The 21,282-nt window shown below is 38.4% G+C and overlaps 1 protein-coding gene across 4 annotated transcripts in view; it reads left to right on the forward strand.

Moving 5' to 3' along the window:
- NALCN (sodium leak channel, non-selective) overlaps positions 1–21,282 on the forward strand; it is a 232,194-nt gene that overhangs the window by 41,647 nt on the left and 169,265 nt on the right. For 3 of the 4 annotated variants that reach the window (XM_074562155.1, XM_074562147.1, XM_074562164.1), the window contains one exon: positions 11,318–11,472. The exons of the other annotated variant lie outside the window; for it this stretch is intronic. In XM_074562155.1, the coding sequence (XP_074418256.1) occupies positions 11,318–11,472 (155 nt within the window). The remainder of the gene's footprint in view (positions 1–11,317; positions 11,473–21,282) is intronic. 4 annotated transcript variants of the gene reach the window in all.

Consider the following 21,282-nt stretch of genomic DNA (forward strand, 5'->3'; position numbering starts at 1 on the left):
TGTCATCCTGAGATGACAGCTTCACTCCCTGTCATCTCCTTAGCATAGAACAGGCTTATCAGCTGCCTTTATACTTGATGAACAGACACAAATGCACAACATTCCCTCTTTTCCAGTGCTTAAAATACTGTCCACGCTTCTGTCCCTGCTATAGCAGGTTCTGCTGGGCTCACTGATGCCTGATTTGACAAGTTTCCTTCACAGATTCATAGCGTACTGCCAACCCTCTCCCTTCTATCTCCTTTTCATCTCTGCCCTTCTAGCTCACCTCAAAGGCTTAGCTTCCTCGCGCTCCCCAAGGCAGCAGGAACAAGAGTTATTACCTGTTACAGCTTGATCTTTTATATCGCCTGCCTCTTTTCTTGATCATCATGGACATTGCCTAGGGGCAGTATTAAAACTACAATCCAGACCAATTTTTTTTACACTTTCTACTTGGCAGGTTAATGAGGGGGCTTTTCAGCTGTTATTTGAAGAACAAGCTTTGGTTACGGACTGTCAGTGGCTCATTTAGTTTTCTCTCTTGAGCTGATGTAGCCTGTAGGCTTGAAAGCTAGACTAATTTGGGCTTTTACATTTGGATTTCTCGGAGATCCAGCAATGTTTCAGATCCTTTATTGACAAAATTATTTGACCTTACTGAGGTTCTACAGCTGTATATTTTAAAGATACTGTTCTCTGTATGTAATGCCCTGTCAGTGAAGCCCTTTCACCAGATAAAACAGTGATCCAGTTTTGGCAGCAAGTCTTCCTGTCAGCCTTCTGTACCAGTCGTGCTATAAAACGGAGAGATCCAGCTGCTTTCTTCTGGGTCAAGTGAGAGCTTTGGTGGAACAGCCAGTTCTATCATCATATGCTAGTTAGCTTTCTATTTTGAGCTAGCTGGATGAGGTTGAAAATTTGTTCTTAGATGCTCGGTGATAGGGGCCCCTTTCTTTTGCTATGAGGACTCGCATCTCCTGCCACTTCAGATGTTGCATTAGTGACTAGCCTGTGGAAATGCATTTGATGAAGGCATCCTGTGTATGGTCTTGACACTTTGCAACACGAGCTTTAGGAAGAAATTTGTTTTGCATGTAGTTTAGATTTGGATTCAGGGCAGTACTCTTTTATGATGCTGAGGATTACCCTGAATTACCTTAAGCAGAAGGTTTGTTGAGATAAAACTGCATGGTGCAGTGGTCCAGAGAGTGGACCTCCCCTGCTCGCTAGTTGTAGCTAACTCTGCTCTTATCGGTGATGGGTCCAAAGGTGCCTGTGAGCTTTGGTGGAAGTGAATCCCAGCTGAACTTCAGGCTTATGATTTTCAAATCCGATAATGCAGTTTAATGACCTTGTGTTGTCCCTGTCTATAGTTGGTAGACAGCTACTCAGAAGGTATTTTTCTATATTTAATCCAGGTAAGTCTGATAACGCAAACTTAGGTTTTTGAAGTGATCCTGAACATACTTTAAAATCAAAATGGATACAGTCTTCATCTTAGATTGTTCCATATATTTCAGTTTATGTCCTTGCAATTTAAAAGAGAACACTCTTTCTTTTAAATTCTCTAAGGAAATACTTTCTTGGATTGTAATAGGTACCGTAGGCATGGGATCACTTCAACTTGTAAATAAGTCTAATTTGATACACCTCGGTGAAATGCAGATTCATGCAAACTAGATAGATTTGTTTGTAACTCTTCCTGTTTATTTCCTATGTATCAGCACTTGTAGCGACAGCCTTCTTTGTTGTATGAACGCCATTAATTCACCTTGTTTTGATTTCCTGTGGAACAAGTCTTGCATTAGCATACATATATCGCAATTGCTATTTGAATTCAGCTCCCTCGTGATTGATTGTAGCAGTCACAAAAATGGGTCTTAGAGTTGTTATACCACGTGGCATTTGGTAAAATCTCAAGATAGCTAAAATCCCATGCATACTTCTTCAAGAACAAATCCATACTGGAACAAATCCATTTCTTCTTTGAGCTTTGCTTTCTAGTGCCTGGATGTACATTCCAGCACTGCCCATAGAAGAGATTTCTTCTTTGATTCATTTTTCTGTGATTAACTTCAGTGGCTTTGTTACACTGAACGGTAATGACAGAGAGATTTGAATTTAATTTCCTCTAATGCCAGTAACTACCGATCAAACCAATAGATTGTCAAAACTATTAAGTAGCCACAACCATCCTGTTTTCATTTGGGCAATAACAGCATTGGCTTTGCATAACATAAACGATCTGCCATGAGTACAGAGTCATGTGATTTTGATGTTAGCACTTGCGTTAAGAACCTAAATGCCTTCAATTCCGTCTCTGTCTAGCAGAGAGAGAAGGGCGCTTCTGAACCCACTGACCTCCGAATCTCTGGAGGTGTGTTTCTCTCTCTCCGTGTTCATTGCCTAAAATGAGGGGGGATAAGTCAGGACAACAGAGCTGCAGCCTTTTATTGTGCAGCTGCTTCTAGCGATTCAGATAAGGTCTCAGTCTTTGAATTTTCGCATCCTGAAGTGTGAGATAAGGTTGGTGATTTAATTTGAACCTCTTCAAAATTCCTGTGCAGTGAAGAGGAATAGATGGAACATCAAAGGCACATTTTGTAGACCCTAACTTAGGTCACGTATCAAATGAAAGAAAGCTACAATCAAAATCAAATCAAACTTTTCCTCATATTACTGCTCATGTAATAGGCAGTCTAATTTAATCATGCCTTATTAGTGAATATGGGTGGGAGGAGAAAGAGAGTAAGACTAGACTTTTCTTAATTTGTTGACTAAATATGTAAACAATTCTCTGCTTGAAAAAATGACCAAAAAAGTAAGAATCTCCAAGTTCTGTACACAAAGGCTCAAGCTTAGACACTAGAGGACTGTGAAAACTGTCAAAAAACCACAATACTGAGACCTGAAACTGAACATATAAATAACGAATAAAAGATCTGAACTGAATGATAAGGTATAAAAATCTATGTACCTTGGGGCAAATACACTGAAAGACTATATATTAGCAGTAGTAAAATATTACATTGTCTGTATATTGGATTTAGAGTCAAAAGAAACAATTGGATCATCTAGTCAGACTTCATTTTGTTTCCCCTCTATGAAACCTTATAGCTTGCGTCTGACTCCAGTGTGTCTCCTGGATAGGTATCTATTCGTGATTAGTTGGCAGAAGAACAATTCCTAAGAAAAGGAACTTTTTGTGTATACCCAAAACTGTTTCACTGTTAAAGAATATGTTCCTAATTCATCATCTGGCTTCAACTGTTAGCTTTCTATTCGTGTTATATTTTTTTATGCTAGATTACAGAACCTTAATTCCCAGTATTTTCTCTGTGTGAATCCACTTACACACAATTGAGGCACCTTTCAATATGCTTTTTAATAAGCTAACATTGTTCAGCTCTTTCAGTCTCTTACTGCAGAGCATGTTCTCCAGCGTTCTCATTTTCATGGTTTAGTGTGATTTCCTCAATTTTTCAAAAATTTTAAAAAATATGAACAAAACCCCTGTATGTAATATTAATCATAATTTGTATCCGTGCCATACAGAGAGGGACATTAATTCATTATTGCTTTACTTGTACAGTCTGGGAAAGCACTGGCTCTTTCTTACCATGATGTTATTGGGACAAATATGAGAGGATGCCCTATTATATCCCCTCATCTCAAACTCTCATGTCGCATCTATATCCTATAATACAGTATCTCCATCCTCTTCTATCCCTTGTATTTCATAGGCCATAAGGTTTTCTTTCAGTGGTCCTACCTCTATAACTTTGCATTTGGCTGTATTAAAACACATTTCGTTTTACTGGATCCAGGTAACCAAATGATCCTGATAACTTGTCAGACTTCTCTGTCCTCATTGTTATTTATATTTCTATCCATATTCTTGATTTTATACCTGTTTCTCCCTCATTGATTACAGAAGATCATGATGATCATTTCTCTGGTAAGTGTTTTTCTGACCTGTCAGTTAATCAGTTTTCAGCCCATTTAGCAGGTGCTTTATTGATATTACATAGTGACAACTTCTTAAATAGTCATGTGTTATTGAATGAATCACTTTACAAAGTCTAAGCTAGGCAATTTTATTGGAAAAATCTGTAATCTTATCAAAATCATGTTAATATGATGAGAATTATTTTCTCTAAATCCATACTGCCAGCCATTAATAACATTCATGTTCTTTACTCTTTATCAATTAGACTTTGTATCACCTTGCTCTTTCTTTTGTCTTGGTGGATGTCAGGCTACCCAGTCGTGCTGCTTGTTCTTTAAAAATTAATGGCACATTAGCATTCTTCCGGAATTTCCCTGCTATTTCAAGTTTTATTAAAAATTAATAGAAGAGATGAGAGATGCCCTGAGTTATTTGGGCCTGTTGATTTGAGTATAATTACCCCTAGCAGATGCTGTCTGATATTCTCCTCAGTTACTAATTCTTGAGTACTGAAATCTGTGTTTGCCAAGTTAAAATGGAAAATATGGCATGTTGCCAAAGCTTAAGCTTTGTGTTTATAGTGTTTCTAGAATTGTGAGTCCTTTAAGCATGCCCTATCTTATCTTTTAATGTGATAAAAATAATAAATAAATATCAGAGACAATCTGTTACCAGAAAGGTTTGAAAGCTTTATAGTTATAATTACAGATATAATTATGAGAAACATTAAATATGGATGAAGTTTTCACACTTACAGTTTTAATGATAAAACAGATTTTGTTCTCAAATTAAGAACAGGAAACCGGTTCTGTAATGATGACTTTAGACCTAAGTTTGTCTGAAAGTAAAACATAACATTTAAAAATGACCCTTGGGAATGCTAAGATTATAAAATATCGGAGGAAGAATTGTGCCTAGACATATCTGTAATCTTTAAGACAGAGAGGTACTCTGAAATTTCTTTAACTATCACCAGAGAGTTTGGATGATCCTGTTACTGGATTATCTAGAACCTGTAATGACTCCAGCTGCAGCACTGTCCTAAATTGCAATCTCTTTCTGCACAGACTGGAAGATCTATCAATAGAACTCAATTACAGTATGACTCCTTTTCACTGAAGTTAACGGTTATGTATGTGTCTGACTTCAGTGACAGGAGAGTTAGCTGACAGTGATTACACTTTGAAAAGAATGTGCCAAATAATAATGATAAACTACTATTGCAAATTTTAGAAATATCAATATCACTGATTTATATGTTAGTATCTTCCTTGTTAAGCTGAAGTCATAATGTCATAATAATTATGAAAATGATCAAAAGAAAACTTCATGATAGAAACAAAGTTCTTTTATAATTATTATAACACAAACTTATTATTCTAACAATTGTGCAGGAGTCGCTGTTGTTATTGTTAGGTCTTTCTGTAAAAAGAGCAGTAGCGTAAGGAAGTAGTCTAGGAACCATCTGTTAATAGCAGTTGTATCTTCAGAGCTTCCCATTGGAGAAAATGGACTTGATTGGGTTAGCACAGTAAGAATTAAGATATGGATGTGGGAATAAAAGACACATTTAAAAGGACAAATGAAAGGATATTTGCCTAGGTGCTTAGATTGCTTTCACGGTCACCAAGCAACAAATAAACTTTACCCCTTCTCCGGTTTGTTTATCACAAGGAATCAGATAAAAACCAAGTATTTTTCCAATTCAGATTCCTATCTTTTAACTTCCCAGAGTTTCTGAAAACAAGAGTAACTTGGAATATGAAAGAAATATTTTTAACTACCTGGTGATATCAGCAGCTGTATAGTAGTTGGCATGAGCTTTTAAGAGGACATATTCTAAATAGAAGAAGTATTTAAAACCTCCCTTCTGCACAATGTTACTGGTACAGTGTTGTCACAGGAACCTTAATCTCAGATTTCCTGATTTTTATTGGTATAAAATTACAGCCAAAAATTATGAATGCACCAGCAATATCTTTGTTTTGGTTGTTTTTCATTTCTGTAATTTATCTTCTTTAAGTCTCTTGATCGGAAAACAAGGTTCTGTGCTCTAAAACTGGATGGTGGTATAGGGGGAAAGCAAATTAAGGCTGGTGACTTGGCTTATTGACCATAGGAACCATCAATTTTTAACTCGAAGGGCCTGATGCAGTTATCCGTGTATAGGCATTTAGTGCTACTTGAAATAACTAATGTGTCCAAGATACTCAAGTACGGCACAGGGCTCTCAGGTGTGGCACAGGACCTACAGAGACCTGTGACTTCCTAGATCAGCATCTAAAGGTTAAGAGGGTCACCATCAGGCATCCCAAACGGCACTAGCAATCTGTGTGAGGAAAATCAAATTGAGTTACAAGTCTGGGGTATTTGCATGCGCTCAATTGCAGGAGGGGGCTTTAAATCTAGAATGCAAAGTATTTGTGCCTAAATAGAGCTTATTCTGCATTTGATGTAAAAATCTGTTCTTTTGTATGACTAAATGTTTTAGTAAGAAATGAGCAAGAAAGAAGTTAGTATTTGCTACCCTAGAAATTAGTATTTGCTGTTTCAGATCTGTGACCTGAGAGGTTGCGTTGTCATTAATCTGCCCATCTATACATATCTTGCATTTATATTTTGGTGCTTCAAAGAAAGCTCCAAAAACACTGTTAAAACCAGGATGCTCATGACACAGCTGACCTTATTTTCCCACTATGAATCCGGCCTGTAAATTATATCTCATTTCAAAAAATACTGATACAGTATAGAATTTAAAGCTTAAAAAAGTTCATGGGCTATAATAATTGTCTAGAACGGTGCAATGAAGGTGTTTCACAGAAGTAGATCACCCTGGTTTTCAGAATAAAGACAAATTAAGTAGATATCATTCACCTATATAATGTAAGAAAGCAGTATTAATAACACTCATGAGGTAACTTATATAAAGTCCATGTAGAACCTCAGTATTATTTCATCAGAAAATATTTATTGAGTGATCCTGTCCCAGAATCAATTTAATTTAAGCTTCAGGAACTTCTCTGCAGCATGGAGCTCTGTGCTCTCTTCTGGATTTATTTTAGGTTTATTGCTGTATTCTCACTAGCTTGGTGCTTTTGCCTTGTGTTCTGGCAATATGGAAAAACAGAAGCGTCTTTTCAAAAAATGTATAGAAATGGAAATTTTTTTTCAAAATTGCATGCTCAGAGTTAGATGTCTAAATGCATATAGCAGAAGAGGAAAGTATGAATTCTTGATGTCTTAAAGAGAATCAATCTCTTATCAATCATCTGATTCAAGCCTATTTCTATATTAGTACTTTCTATACAGCAGTGTCCATTTTGCATGTAGGTTCTATCACTTTCTGAATTCATTACTTGACATTAAATCACAGTTATTGAGAGTAACCTTTAAGCTCTTCAGAACTATGTAATCTCTCTATTCTCAAAGGTTTTTGCCATTCTTCAGCATATGCTTTGTGTGATTTTGGTGAAGCTGATTTCACACAGTCCCGCAGGTCACTAATGAAAATGCACAGAATATAGCACAGAAACCATTGCCAATTCCTCTGAGGTCCGGTTAATGTATTACTCCCTATTCGGAAGCTGTACAGTTGCTACTTACTTGCTTCGTGATCCGCCAGCCATTTTTTATGACTGCTATGGTATTTTTACCAACGCGATAGTTCTTTAGTCAGCAGCTGTGCAGTGCCTGGTTTTGGTGCAGAGACAGACATAGGGTTCCTTTCAACTAATACAGGAAACCTTCAACTCCAGATAATTCACTTTTAGTTATTGACTTCTTTACCTAATTGGCCATAGGGTGGTTTTTTTTTTTGCAATACCTTATCAATAAATGTCCTTCTGAATTTTTTTCTTTAATTTTCTGGATCTGGAAACTACGTGACTAGAATGGTAATTTTGAATAGTTTTCTGGTGATATCCTAGAAAATTGATAGAATACCAGAATTAAAAAATCCCATTTTTTCTCCATTTCTGTTTTCGGCAGAGAAAGTCAGGCTAACAGAAAATAGGAAGTTAGGAGCTACCTCAGGTAATTTGTCTTTTAAGTTGCCAAAACCTCTCTTTGAAGAATGGCCCTAATGAAAAGATGGTGCTCAAAGGCAGATTGTGCTCACATGAGCACACAGTGGTTGAAAGGCCAGTTTTGCTACAGATACCACGGAAAACAGCCACGTGTACTGCCAAGACACATAAATTCAGGTTCTTCTTGTGGTGTACTTACGTATGTATGTATGTAGTCAGAACGTTCTTCGGGCAGTTAAAAACATGTCAGAGTAGCACTCTTATGTCTTTTGCAAGAATCTTATTATTGAAGGATTCTTATCAAGCAATATGGAGTCAATTATCTCCTTCTGCATCCTTTGCGTTCCTGTGCAGAACTAATTTCTCAGCTCACCTGTTGGGTTGATGCTGTACTACATACACATTGAATATTCTGCGTAGAAATATTCAGTTGGTCTATTGCATTGAATTATTTCTTTGGTCGTGTTGCAAGAATTCGCAATTTTGTTAAGGCTCCTAATTCAGGAAGATATTTAAGCACATTGCCTAATCGAACTTTTGAGATGGTTAAAACAAGTTAGGTGCTGAATCAGCATCTCAGTACTTATTTGATGTTGAGTATGGCCTGGGAACGAATAAACCAAATAATCTTATATTGAAAACATCTGGCCTTTTCTAAACTAGATATCTAATATTGCCTAGTCCATGTAGACTAGTTATGCTTATTCACTGTCTTGAGGCAGGACACAAATTGCTTAGTGACATTGGTCCTAAAAAGCCTATATCTGTACAGGTACAGATACTATAAGCAGAGATTCTTCCTTTTTAGCCTAAATCATACTCAGTGCATGGAGACAGCTTTTTTTCTTCATGAGGTTTGATGTGATACAAAAATGGCCTAGGTTTGAATGAAGCACTTAGAACGAGTGCTTTGCATTGTAGTGGTTGAGCCAGCAGTGCTATTAATAATATGCCTTCATGCTGCTAGCCTCTTGGATCTGAGGGATTTTCTAATGCAAACCATAATGTAAAATTCAATAGCTACCAGTAGCCAGGTTTCTGAATCTACTTGAGCCAATGAATTAATTTTCATTTCTGAAAATATTCATGCAATGTTTTCTTATGATAATCCCATATATTATAGTGGCTTTTAGATGGCAGTATCATAAATCTAGCATACTTAAAGCATACAACAAGGTATGAATTAACATATTCTAGTATAAAGGAATTAAGGTGCCCAGATGAATTTTTAAATCCTTGAATGATATGTGCCGAGCAGGTTTAGAAAAAGTGAAATGAGTACACCTATCCTTGTGTATCTGTCTGTCTTTCTAGTTATGCACATAGCTAAATTTCAGGTTGTTCTTTAAAACCTCAGCTGAAACTGTTTGTGTCTTTGTGTGCATCCATGCAGATACGTATGGCACTCTGGTGTCATGAAGAAATGACTACAGGATGGGTGCAACTACAGTTATTCCTCTGCATTTATAATTGTCAAAGAAAAATTGTGTAGGAAGCTTCAGTTTCACACTGACAAATTTAGACTAACCTATTGCTATCACATACAGTGCATAATAGCAAGAAAAATAAAGTAATTAAAGCTTTATTCATCCAATTTAGTTGTCAAAATGCATCTGTGAGTTAGAGTAAAAGAAAAGGACTTTCAGAAGAACAATAAGATAACAATTATACTAAAGGGCAGACTGAAAAGTTTCACCTTTTCTGTGGACAAGCAAGATTAATTAAAATGATGAATTTTAAGGCATTGGTCTGAAGCGTCAGGATAACAGGGTAAATGCTACAAGATTTTCTTTGTAACTTTCAGAATTCATTTTGGGTGTTTCTATATTAAAAGTCTGTGCTGTGACCAGGAAGTCAGAATCAACCTGAACGTGAATGGAAAAATGCTATCGACTGTTTTTTTTTCTGAGACCAGAACTCACCGTGATTAGCTTTTCATGTCTGATTCGCCCTAGGACTGAACCAAAAATCAGGATTTTCATTTGCTGGGTGAGAGAATAGAAGCAAGGAGAAAAATGGATGTTGCTTAGCTGTGTGCCTTTTGAGCGCAGTTGGAGCTATGTCAGATTACAACCTTTCTTCTCTTTGGTTTGCCCAGCTAACTCATAGCACAAGTACCAGGAACCCCCATTCTGCTCTGTAATACTGTGCTGTGTTGCTTTGTAGGCCCTAACAGGGACCTGCTCAGGGTGGAGGGGGGCAGTTTGCTAAGGTTACCTCTTAACTAAGCTACTTCTTGGGAAATGGGGTGACCAGCGTTTGGTTTTGGCAAAGGACTATGTATTGCGATTACTAACTGGGTGCTGTAAATGCTTAGGGGGAATCAGCTGCCCGAGCTTCTGCTTACTGAAGTTTGGGAGTACTTGGATACACGTCTGTATGTGTACATGCCACAGCCACAGATTTAACAGGACGGGGAGATACAAACTTGTCCTCTCTCTCCTTTAACTTCTATGTCCCTTAGCGATGACCTACCTGAATTCCCCCTGTGGTGCAGTGTGACAGAGCCTCTTCAGCAGCTCAGCCCCAGGTGCCAAAGGAGCTGGGAAGACAAGTGATGCTCAGCCTCTGGCAACAGTAAAAAATGGCCAACACAGTGTGTTGCAGTGCTGCCCCTTGTCTCATGGTCTTTCCATTTTTCAGTGTTACATTTACCAGCATAAATCAGTTTGAACCAGTTCAAACCAGTTCAGATTTTTTCAGCTGTTCTACCAAATCATTACTGGACTGACCTAAAAGTGAATCAGATCTGTTTCAGTCACATCAATACCTAGATACTAATTGCACTAAACATGTAATGATTTGACTTCTTGCCTGTGACTGTGGCTATCCACCTGTGGTGGGAACCTGGCCTGACTAAGGTATAAGAAGCTGAATACATGCTCAGGTTGCTGACAAGTTGTCCACAATGATCCTTTTAAAGAGTGTCAAAGCTAGCTCAGGTAATGTCTGTGGAAGTCAAAGTCACAGTATTGACTGCTGTTGAACACGCTCTCAGCATTTTCAAAGGAGCCTGAAGCAGTAAGTATCCAAACTGCATTAAAGGGCAGTTGGAGCAGCTGTATGTTAACTCCTCTAAGTCTTAAAGAGTCTCCATTTTTGATGGGGTTTCTAGGCATTAGTTTCTAGGCATCTGAACCTTCTGCTGTTAAGTATTTGTACTATCATTACATAAGACTAAAGTCTTAGGAGACTTTTAGCTTGCCCTTTACAATAAGTGCTTAATTAATGAAAGTAACATACACCAAAGAATCAGATAGCAAAAATAATAGCTGATGAACTTTTCACTTTAGTCCTCTCAAGTATTTAGTTTAGCTATGGGTTGAGTTTATGTAACACCTTCATTTTGTATTTTTCACAGAAATGTAACCTGGAATAATTTAGCTATCCCAGACACCCACTGTTCCAGAGAGCTGGAAGAAGGTTACCAGTGCCCACCTGGATTTAAATGCATGGACCTTGAAGATCTGGGACTAAGCAGGCAAGAGCTGGGCTACAGTGGCTTTAATGAGATAGGTCTGTCTTACTGGTAACATCCATTTCAGTATCCATTTAAAAATGTTTATGAAATGAATAGAACAGCTAGCTCATGTCTGTACTGAAAAGATATCAAGTGCAATCAGTATTCTGTTCAAGTAGAGCACATGCCAGAAAGAGAAGCTGTGCTATTTGCTTTGGAATGATGAAGTTATAATCTATTTTTACATTGCCTGGGATCCCAGGATTTAAATAACTTTAAAACAATGTCTTTATTTAAAGGAGTCAACCGTTGATTATCACCAGTATGCAAATGCAATGACTAATTTCTGTGGTTTATTTATGATTAATTTTAGAGTACATAATTCATCCTATTTGTCTAATTTTAGTAGTAATTCCCATGCAAAAAACCCCACCCAGAATTACTTTGATGATCACCTTGGTACTAAAGAGAAAGGGGGAGAGAAAATTAGATCATGTGTATCTGTGGCAATCTCCATCCGAATTGTGTAAGTCAGAGCACCACCCAGAAAAATGATTGGGAGTCAGGCAGATTTTGCAATACAGGTGTAATTTGTGTTTTGTGAGAAACACCGCAGAATCACCAGGAGAATACATTTTCTGCTAGCTGCAATGTGTCGTGTCATCCCCACAAGGAAACGAGCGCAGAACAGTAATTCAAGGAAAGGTGGCAAGAGCATGGGCAGCTGTGGCAAGATGCATATCCAAATGGAAAATACACAGTTACCCTGTCAGAACATTGTGGTTACCTCACATTCGTTTAACAGACAAAGGTCCAACAGGAGCCTGCAGCTGTAAATTTTCATTTTAGCACAGGTAGGGAAGTCCCTTCAAATGATAAAGCATGCCTGCAGGCTGTATTCTTTCTGCTGCATCTCTCTGATTCTGATAAGCTTTTTTTTTTTTCATTTTTCCTGGCTTGATCTCCAGACTGTTGTCCTGGCCCCAGCTGAACTTGAAGGTAATAAAGAGGTTTAATGACTGAACGACTGTTCTCCAAAAAGTCTTTTTGAATATGGAAAGCCTTTAGAGCTGAAATCACTTCAGTTGGTTCCCAGGCGGCTGAATATACACAATGAGCCAGAGAGTTACAAGAGATAGTCTCAGAGTCCTGTTACAATAAGTACTCTGCGCTACCAAATGCTTTCCGAACAAAACCTGCCATTTGTGTCCTTTCTTTTTTCTCATGAGAAAGGGAGAGACTGATTTCAACCAAGCTCCATTCTGTTTCCTCTGGGAGTCAGAAGCGTACCAGTTGTACCAGTACTGCTAACTGAATAGCACTACTGATAGTACCTATCTTTTATGTAAATTTTTTCTTCAGTAGATCTCAAAGGCTAACCCTGTCTGATCTCTCAGGCAACCTTCAGATTCCTAAGGCAGTGGCATAGTGCCGTGCCTGGGTGAACATGAGCTGAGTTCACACTAGAAGTTAAAAACATCCACATGTAAGTAAGTTCTCTAGTTGGAGGTGGTTTGGCAGGGGAGCGTGGGATAGGTGTATCACCAGAAGAATTGTGCCTCAGATTGAAATCGCCCTTCTTATCTTGACATGCAAAATTGTTTGTGGCATTGAGGGCTGTTATTCCAGCTGCCTACCTGGTCACCAGGGAACAGTAGTTGCAATGCCTTAGGCAAGCTTAAGCGGGTCGATGATTTGAATGAGGCTCAGAGTGCTTACTAAAGGAGGCCAGTATATTTTTAATGGTGAGGGCAGATGATTGGCAAAGACAGGTGAAATAGTTTGTCCAGGGTGCCTGCAATGCTGATTTAAAAAACAGGGCTCAAACTCTGGACTCCTGAGTTGCAGTCTTATACTTTACAAGTATGTCATTCTGAGTTCTGTATTTTAAAGGTCAAAGATTGCCAATAGATTTAGGAGACTTGCCATTGATGCGTTGTTTTTGTCTAGAAAGAGGTAACCAGGATGTAACACTGTTGGTACAGCAGCCAGAAGTTAAGTTGATTATCAGTTGAAAACTGATTACTAAACTTTAAAATACTGGGTAAGACATAGCAGCTTTGTCACGAAATGTTAAATAAGCTTCCTCAAATTAGGAATGTTATAAATAGGGTCATAATCAGCAAGTTCATCAATAGTTCGTAAATCTTCATTTTGTAATGCACCTTTTTATGTAGTTAACAGGTAAGTAATGCAGGAGATCTTTTCTGTGTAACTATACTATTTTTTGTATTCATTCATTGATATTTTACTTGCAGGTATTACTATGCAGCCTGTCCTGTTGGTTCCTGAAATCTATCATTACAAAAATCACAAGAGCATAGCATTTGGCAGCTACTGTATAATTAGCACTACTTAATTTGCGGTATATAAGTACAAGCTATGCATATTTGAATTTGATTATTTCTGTTATTTTTCTTCTTTTTAAAGAAAAAGGGAGGGTTTTTTACAATTTTACTACTCATTGAAGACCAAACTGTCCTAATCAGATAAAAGGTACTAGAGTTTTTTATACTGTGAGGGCTGTGCCAAGTGGTTTCATATTTGGAAAATCCCTTAATTTTGGCTGTACCCTGTTCCCACTTTTGTAAGTGGCTTTGGCTTTAAAGAAATGAAAATTGGAAAGATGATAGTGTAAGTTTTGGTATTTGACAAAGTATTTATTTCCCAAATTTTCTATTTTTAGTTTTGAGGTGTTCTGTTTATCTGGTTTATGTGTGCTTCTATGCAGGTATGTTTGTATTGTTTAAGGAAGAATATAGTTATAGACTACTGATAAATATGGCTGGAAGCCATCTTGTCAAGATAATCTAGGCCATCCCCTTCCAATGTGAAGCAGACTTCACAATCTTTCTAGACAATCTACTGCACTGCTTCAGTGTCTGTACTCTTAGGAAGCCTTTCCTAAAGTATAACCTGAATTTTTCTTTTTTTGCCATTTTAGGTCATAATTTCTCACCTTATTCACTATTGACACAGAGAAAAATTTTTAAAAAAGCTTTTCTGCATCTTTCAAGACTATCATTGTGCCTTTTCTACCCTCTATGGCCCTGCTGGGCCATATAGCTCCAAATGTTTCAGTCTTTTGCTTAAAGACATGTATTTTATACCTTAAGTTATTCTTATTGTCCTTCTCTAGACTTTCTCCAGCTGATTCACCTCTTTGTTGAAGTGCAGTACTGGCAGAATACCTCAGTAGAGCCATTACTTTATGTGTCTTTAAGCTTTATTACAGTTTCTACATCCCAGTGAGATGTTTTCCATTTTCAGAACAGTATGCTATGAGTGATTCATGTGTTTTTCTGATTTGTTACAGCCCTTGTCTCCTTTAGAAAGAGTTGCCATCACTGCTTCCCGTCCTCTATTTGTTTACTTGATTATTTCTTTTTAAATGTAGACCCTTCCATTTGTCTCCGTTGAATAGCATACTATTTTTTTTTCTTTCCCAGATTATTTCTTCAATTTGCAAAGTTGTTCTGGAATTTTAATTCTTTCCTCCTGAATACTTTTAGTGCCTCTTAGCTTACTTTTATCTGAAATTCGATGAGAATAATTTATTTTCTCTCAACTTGGTCAAGAGTGAAAAAACAAATAGAACCAGACCAAGATCAGAGTCTGCTGGAACCTTGGTTGACAGTCTTCCTTTCTGACAGTGTTTCGTTAATAGCTGCTCATAAGGACACTTAACAAATGGTTTTGCACCCATCACAGAGTAGTTTCACCTAGCCATGTTTCTGTATGTTGTCATGATGAGACAATGTTAAAAGCTTTTTAAAATCAAGATGTAGACCGTCAAGTGCTTCTCATGTCTTTATGAAACCTGCTTCCTTTCTGCATTTGTACAGCAATAATACAATAAGATTTGTGCCATAGGTTCTTCAGTGCCTGCACCCTTTTGATATGTATTAATAATATAATACTCACACCTAACGTTTGTGAAGGTAATTTTTTCAAGCATGGGCCACAGCAGCATATACCTACAGCTAATGCCTCTGTTCTTCAGTGTACATATTTCTACATTGGATGTAGAATGAAATTAATACCAGTCAGTTTTACCAGCTTTACCAGTGTTATCTCAAATGGGAATGCAATTACTAAAAGACAGGGCAGTTCTGTCCGGCTATACCTCTATGACAGGTATGAGCAACAGTCACAGAGGTCTGTCTTAGAACTGTTTGTGAAACTGGAGAATTAATGAAATGTTGAGTGGAGAACCAATTAGCTAAGGCCTCAGTACTCCAAATCCTTTTCTCTGTGAAGTTCTGAAATGGGAGGAAGGAATAATAGAGAAAAAATAATCTGTCCCCCTAGGTGAATTGACTTCAGATGTTTCAGGTTCCAGCTAATGAGAGGCTGCTGGCTTCTAGTAAGTTGCTCATGAACTCACTAGAAACCAGAGTACTCTTTCCAACAGTTTGACAGAGAACCTGACTTCTTAAGTAGGTTTTATTCTTATGCAGTGGGAGCCTTCATATTAAATGAAGTCTTTTATCCATCAGGATGCTTGAAAGACTTTTCGAATGCTACTTGTGGGGCTGAGTGGGAGTAAGAGAAAGGATATGAATGAAAGGCTTGGCTGGCTGTATGCATGTGGGTGGCAAAGCTCCTTACTATTGCCTGTACCTGTATAGTACTGTCAAGCCCTTCTCTTTCTCAGACTTCTTAGCTGATTTTGATTCAGGCTTGTAAAAAAGGTTGATGTTTCCTTCATATCAGAACAGTTTTCATCCTTCTCTCCCACTGAGAGCATCAGGTACTTTCACAGTTGGCCTGTTTCTTCTTTCTGCTTTAATTCTCTTCTTCTCTGTGTTTTTCCTAGCTGTGTTTAATTCCATAGAGTGTAGCTAATAGGACGACAGCATCATGAAGTATGCAAAAAATGTTGAGCTAAATATTGAGAAAAATGACCATTGTTTTGTGAATAAACCCCAGTAATTGTACAACTCATGAGGCATGCAATTGTATTTTCAAATCTATTTTGATCTGACGTATCTAAAAAGCATAAATATAATTGTTGAATGAAATAAGACCATGCAAGGCTGGGCAACTGGAGAACTATGACAAGTACTTCTGCCTTCCATGCCACTGTTTATCTGAGCGTGCATCTACCTTTGGGCAAAATTTAACATGGCAGTAATTGCTATCAGGACCACACTAAGGCTGTTGGTAGAGCTGTGTATGTGGGTGCTGCCGGAAACGGTACCACGTAGACACAAATGTGCCAAAATCCTTGTTGCTGCTGGATCCTGGGCAATTTTCCTGCTTACCTGTACTTTCCACAAAGTACAGATCCTTTTGCATTCAGATTTTTGTAACATCTGGCTAGTAATCATTCCACATGCCTCATGGGTGCAATCATCTATAATCATTTACAGATGTACACTTGCAGCTACATTGCTGATCTTACTCTTCATGTAATCCTAGAGAATGTTATTTCATGATTTACAGTGCTTTGGATATTCTCTAAAGGAAAAGGAGGTCCAGAATGAAAGATACATAAAAGTTAAAAAATATTCTAGAAAGTAAGGGAAAGAAGTTTTAAGACATGAAAGATCATTCTGAAAGGAGAAGAAGGAGATCTTATTCTATGCTGTATCGTCAACCTATCTGTCATTTGCTAGGGCCGGTACCCTATTAAATGATCGTAATTACATCTGGTGCCTGCAGAGAGTATTTGAAAAAGACTGCCATATTAATGTGCGGTTTACGTATAGGAGATAAGCACACACCTGTTGTATCTTGGAGACAAATAGTGAAAATTCAATGGTAAGGAGTGCTTCAAAGCACATATACAGAAATTACATCTATATTAAACCATACTTGCCTTACAGTAGAAGTGAACACACTTTGATGGCACAATGAGCCAGCAAAATCATCTCATTTCATGGGCTGTAAAACAGCAATAGAGCTTTAGGTCTCAAATATTTCCCACTTTTATTATAAGGCCTTTTCCCTTATAATATGTGAACCAGAATTTAAATATTCTTGTCATGCCTACAGTTGAAAGCCTTTTTTAAAATTGGTAATTAGAAGAAAAGATTTTACATGTCACTGTTGAAAATGTTTTCCATGGTTAGATTGAAAGTGAACCTAAGTTAATGTTTGTTAAAGGAGACATCACAGTGTGGCCAAAATAAACTTCCTCAAATCACTTCTAGGTATTGTTTTAATAACAGACTTCTACAGGGATCAAAATAGCCCCTTTGTTTACCCATAAATTGAAATTTTATCTACTGAACACGGGAGTTATGTTAGTTCTCTCATTAATCCTTTTATGATTGGGAAAAGACTTTTGAGTGTGCAAACAGTTTGAATTGCAAAGATCCTGCTCTTAGACTGGAAGAAGATTGGGGTGGCATTAGATTCATCATTCAGAAGGAAGAAATTAAAGTTAAGATAGTATATGTGAATCTGGCTTTTGCACCTCACTACCCCAGTTCCTTAAGTACCTTTTCCATGAGAGATTTAATGTCGCCTAGAGGTTGTGTACCTGTCTCAAGGATTATATTCATAGTGGCTGAGCAGCGTGTTGAGCGGTGAGGTGTGAGGGACACATGAAAACCAAACAGCTGGAAAGGGAGGAAGGATGCTCACACCAGTCTGGAAGAAAAGCTGAAAAGTCAGCCTAAATCAGATCCCCAATGAGGTACTATTAGAAGCAGCAAGCATTCAGAGCTACAAGTCCATTTGTTTATGTGGGCACCTATATAGTATATTTGGCTGCAGGAGACTGATACACGTTCTTAAAGAGAAAGTAGAAGTGACCCATGTTTTGATATAGTAGTGCAGTGGTCAAAGTGAGACACTTGCATTAAGGAAGGATGCCCTACTCACCCCTGTGCAGGGATTGTAGCAGAGCACGCTCCCACCTCCCTCTGAGTCTGCACCAGCAGGAGTTCCTGGCCCCAAAGGACAGTAAGTAACGCGAGACTTGTGACTAGGAGTACTATAAAGACCTGCTCTTTGTCGTTCTTCTGTGAAGTTATTTCCAATTTTTTCTCCATGGACTGCCTAACACAAAAATGTATAAAACCACCTTTAATGTTTAGGAGGCTAAATGTTAACAAGGCATGCCAACATAAAAGAAAACACTTGAAAATCCACCTTGCAGTTCCTGCTGCCAGTGGATGAAGAAAAGAGCCTGTCACTGGTGGCAGAGGCTGACCTTTTCATTCATCCATCACTCCACATCCACCTGACACACTGGTCTCTCGGTGTCAGTATTAGCAGCCACTTGGTCTTTCCAGGTCCCTGGCATGGGCAAAAGAAGCAGGTGAATTATGACTGATTAGTTGTTGTAGGCAATTGCCCCCTTGTCCAGCTCTGAGACGTACGGGTCCATAAGGAACAGTGAATTAAGAGCTGATGAACAGAATAAAAATGATACTTACAGGTTATTTGTTCAAAGTAGGAGATCCGACTGACAGTGAAAAGGATTGCAAGGATGTTTTCAGCCTCCTATATGCCTCCTTCCTCCCCGCACTGCCCTTTCCCACAGTCGTCTCCACCTGAATGAGGCCAGTGTCATTTTGCACAGTCGTAGAGGGCCAGAAATGCAGATCAGCATCACAGCCTGGCTCCCTTGGCTCTCACGCAGTTGGTGTCTGGGATAATAGAAAGCAATGAGGGGATGTCATTGTTAAGTCAGAGCCTCCATTTAACTGTTCCCATTAAAGGCTGAGAGATTGAGCTCTTACGAAGGAAGCATTGGCTCAGTAATGATTTCATCGAAACTTGTGTTCAGACTCTTTGATTCTACAGATGATATGTACGCTTGATACGCATATTGAGTTTTAATACTCTGTTTATCCTACCAAGTGCATCATAGCATTAAATACTTTGATAAACAGGTCTAATCTTATTCCACTTATGCAGCTCTTTGATTGAGACACTTGCATGTAAAGTGCCTAATAAGGAGGCCTTCGTCCGTGACCGCAGCCTGTGGAGGTATCATGTGGTAACATGACAAGAGATAACGATGTTGGTGTGTGAAGGTGTCAGAATGTAATTAGGGAAGCCGTTCAGACTGTCTAGTGATAAAACTCACATTTTCTAAATGTGAGCCACAATGACTTAAAACATGCCCCGTTGGTCCACTGAACCACTGAAAATCATTATTTCAAAAATGGTGATAGATTTTTGGTTTTCTCACTGGAATTTCTTCCTAGGCCTTGCAGACGGAGAGCAACAGGGCCCTGGTCCCAGCTGAGGCACTGTCGTGGGCAGAAGAGTCTCCACTCAGGGAACTTGACTTAGTTGTTTCACTGCCAATTAACATAGATTTATAATCACTCATTCAGCAGTTAAAAAGCAAGAAAGACAAACGCCTTTCCTCCTTCACCTGTCTCGGCGTCAGTCTACACACCTCCCCGCGTCCTAGTCCCCACTCCTCTGCTTTTGCAGCACATGAGGCGGGGAGCGGTGCAGGAAGCTGGGGCCGGTGCACAGTGGGGTTTTTTTTGCTGTTCCTCGATTCTTACGATTCTGCTGTTTCTCTTTCCTTCTTAATCATCTCCTGTGCTTCAGAACAGGCTTAGCCATAGGCTCTCGCCTGCCCCCTGCTACCAAAAGCCTGCCAGTCACGCTAACTGCAGGCACCTAAATAAACCTAGACGTGACAGCTTGGGTCACTTTTACATAGGCACCTTGAGAAGATTACACAGGTTTTTGGCGAGCGCAGAGGGGTAAAGAAAACAGTTCGTATGCCCTGTGCAGGTGAGAACAGTTTGCAGTCCTCATTGTGTTGTTCCTCTTGAGAATGTTGTGAAGAATGTGAACGCTGTGAGGAGTGAAGCATGGCTATGTGAATAAGGTAAAAAAGTTCAGTTAGTTCCTGAGATAATGAACAAGTTGAAAGGGAGTCAACTAATAAATCCTTGTTTAGGCTTAAGGCACAATACTGTTTTCATTGGTTGCTGCTTCTTAAGGACCTGCTTACAAGGCCATGTTTAGTTTCTCATCAAAAAGAGTTTAATAACAAAGCTTTTGGGGTTTTGAGGGTTTTTTGGGGTTTCTTTTTATTTGTCAGGAAAAGTACTAATGAAATTCAGTTGTTGAAAGTTGCATGTAGGTAGATGTGTTTATATATCTCTACTAAAACCATGCTAGAGCCCATACAGGAGCTACTGGATTTGGTGCAGGAAACACTTGGTGAAAATCTTAGCTTTTTTTGCTATGCAAATTAAATTTACATTCTTCTAGTTTAATGCTGGATTAAATGATCCAAGAGGTTCCTTTGGGCCTTAGGATTGATTCCGTATATTATTTGTTCTTTAGTTTGACAGTTTGGTCTCGTTCTTGTATGTGTCTGAGAAGTGAATGACCTGCCATCATAGCATAGGAGAAGTACTCTTTGTCTTTTGCTTTCTGGTTTTCTAACTATGGTTCTGACACTTTGATACTTTAAAAAAACGATGACAGAAAAGAAGTAATGCCAGCCTACTATGGTCAATGGGCTGGTGTTTTCTTTCATGGTAGGTATCTGTGCTGTACTTCAGCATTTGTATTTTTAAGCATTGTTTGACTTTACTCCTTGTTTTATATTTTCCTGTTCTCAAAGATTTCTTAATGGTTGTAAACCTGCTGTTCCTCTCTGTAGTGAAAAAATGCAGTTCTACAATGTATTCAGTTTTCACAGAATACGAAAAAGCATTTTTGACATAATATTCCTCTCTTTTGATGCTCACCTTGAATTCCACTCACTGTTTAGCCACTCTTTCCTTTGAGGTTCCAAATGTCAGTTTGTGTAGGGGCTTAGCTTCAGAAAGCACAATACTGACCGTCTTTCTACAAGGGTTTTACCCACAAACACCCTCTTCCATTGCTCTTTCCTGTGCTCTTTATCAGAATGTGTAATTTTTTCCGTC

This window comes from Larus michahellis, chromosome 1, assembly GCF_964199755.1.
Source record: "Larus michahellis chromosome 1, bLarMic1.1, whole genome shotgun sequence".
In the NCBI taxonomy this organism is placed as follows: domain Eukaryota; kingdom Metazoa; phylum Chordata; class Aves; order Charadriiformes; family Laridae; genus Larus; species Larus michahellis.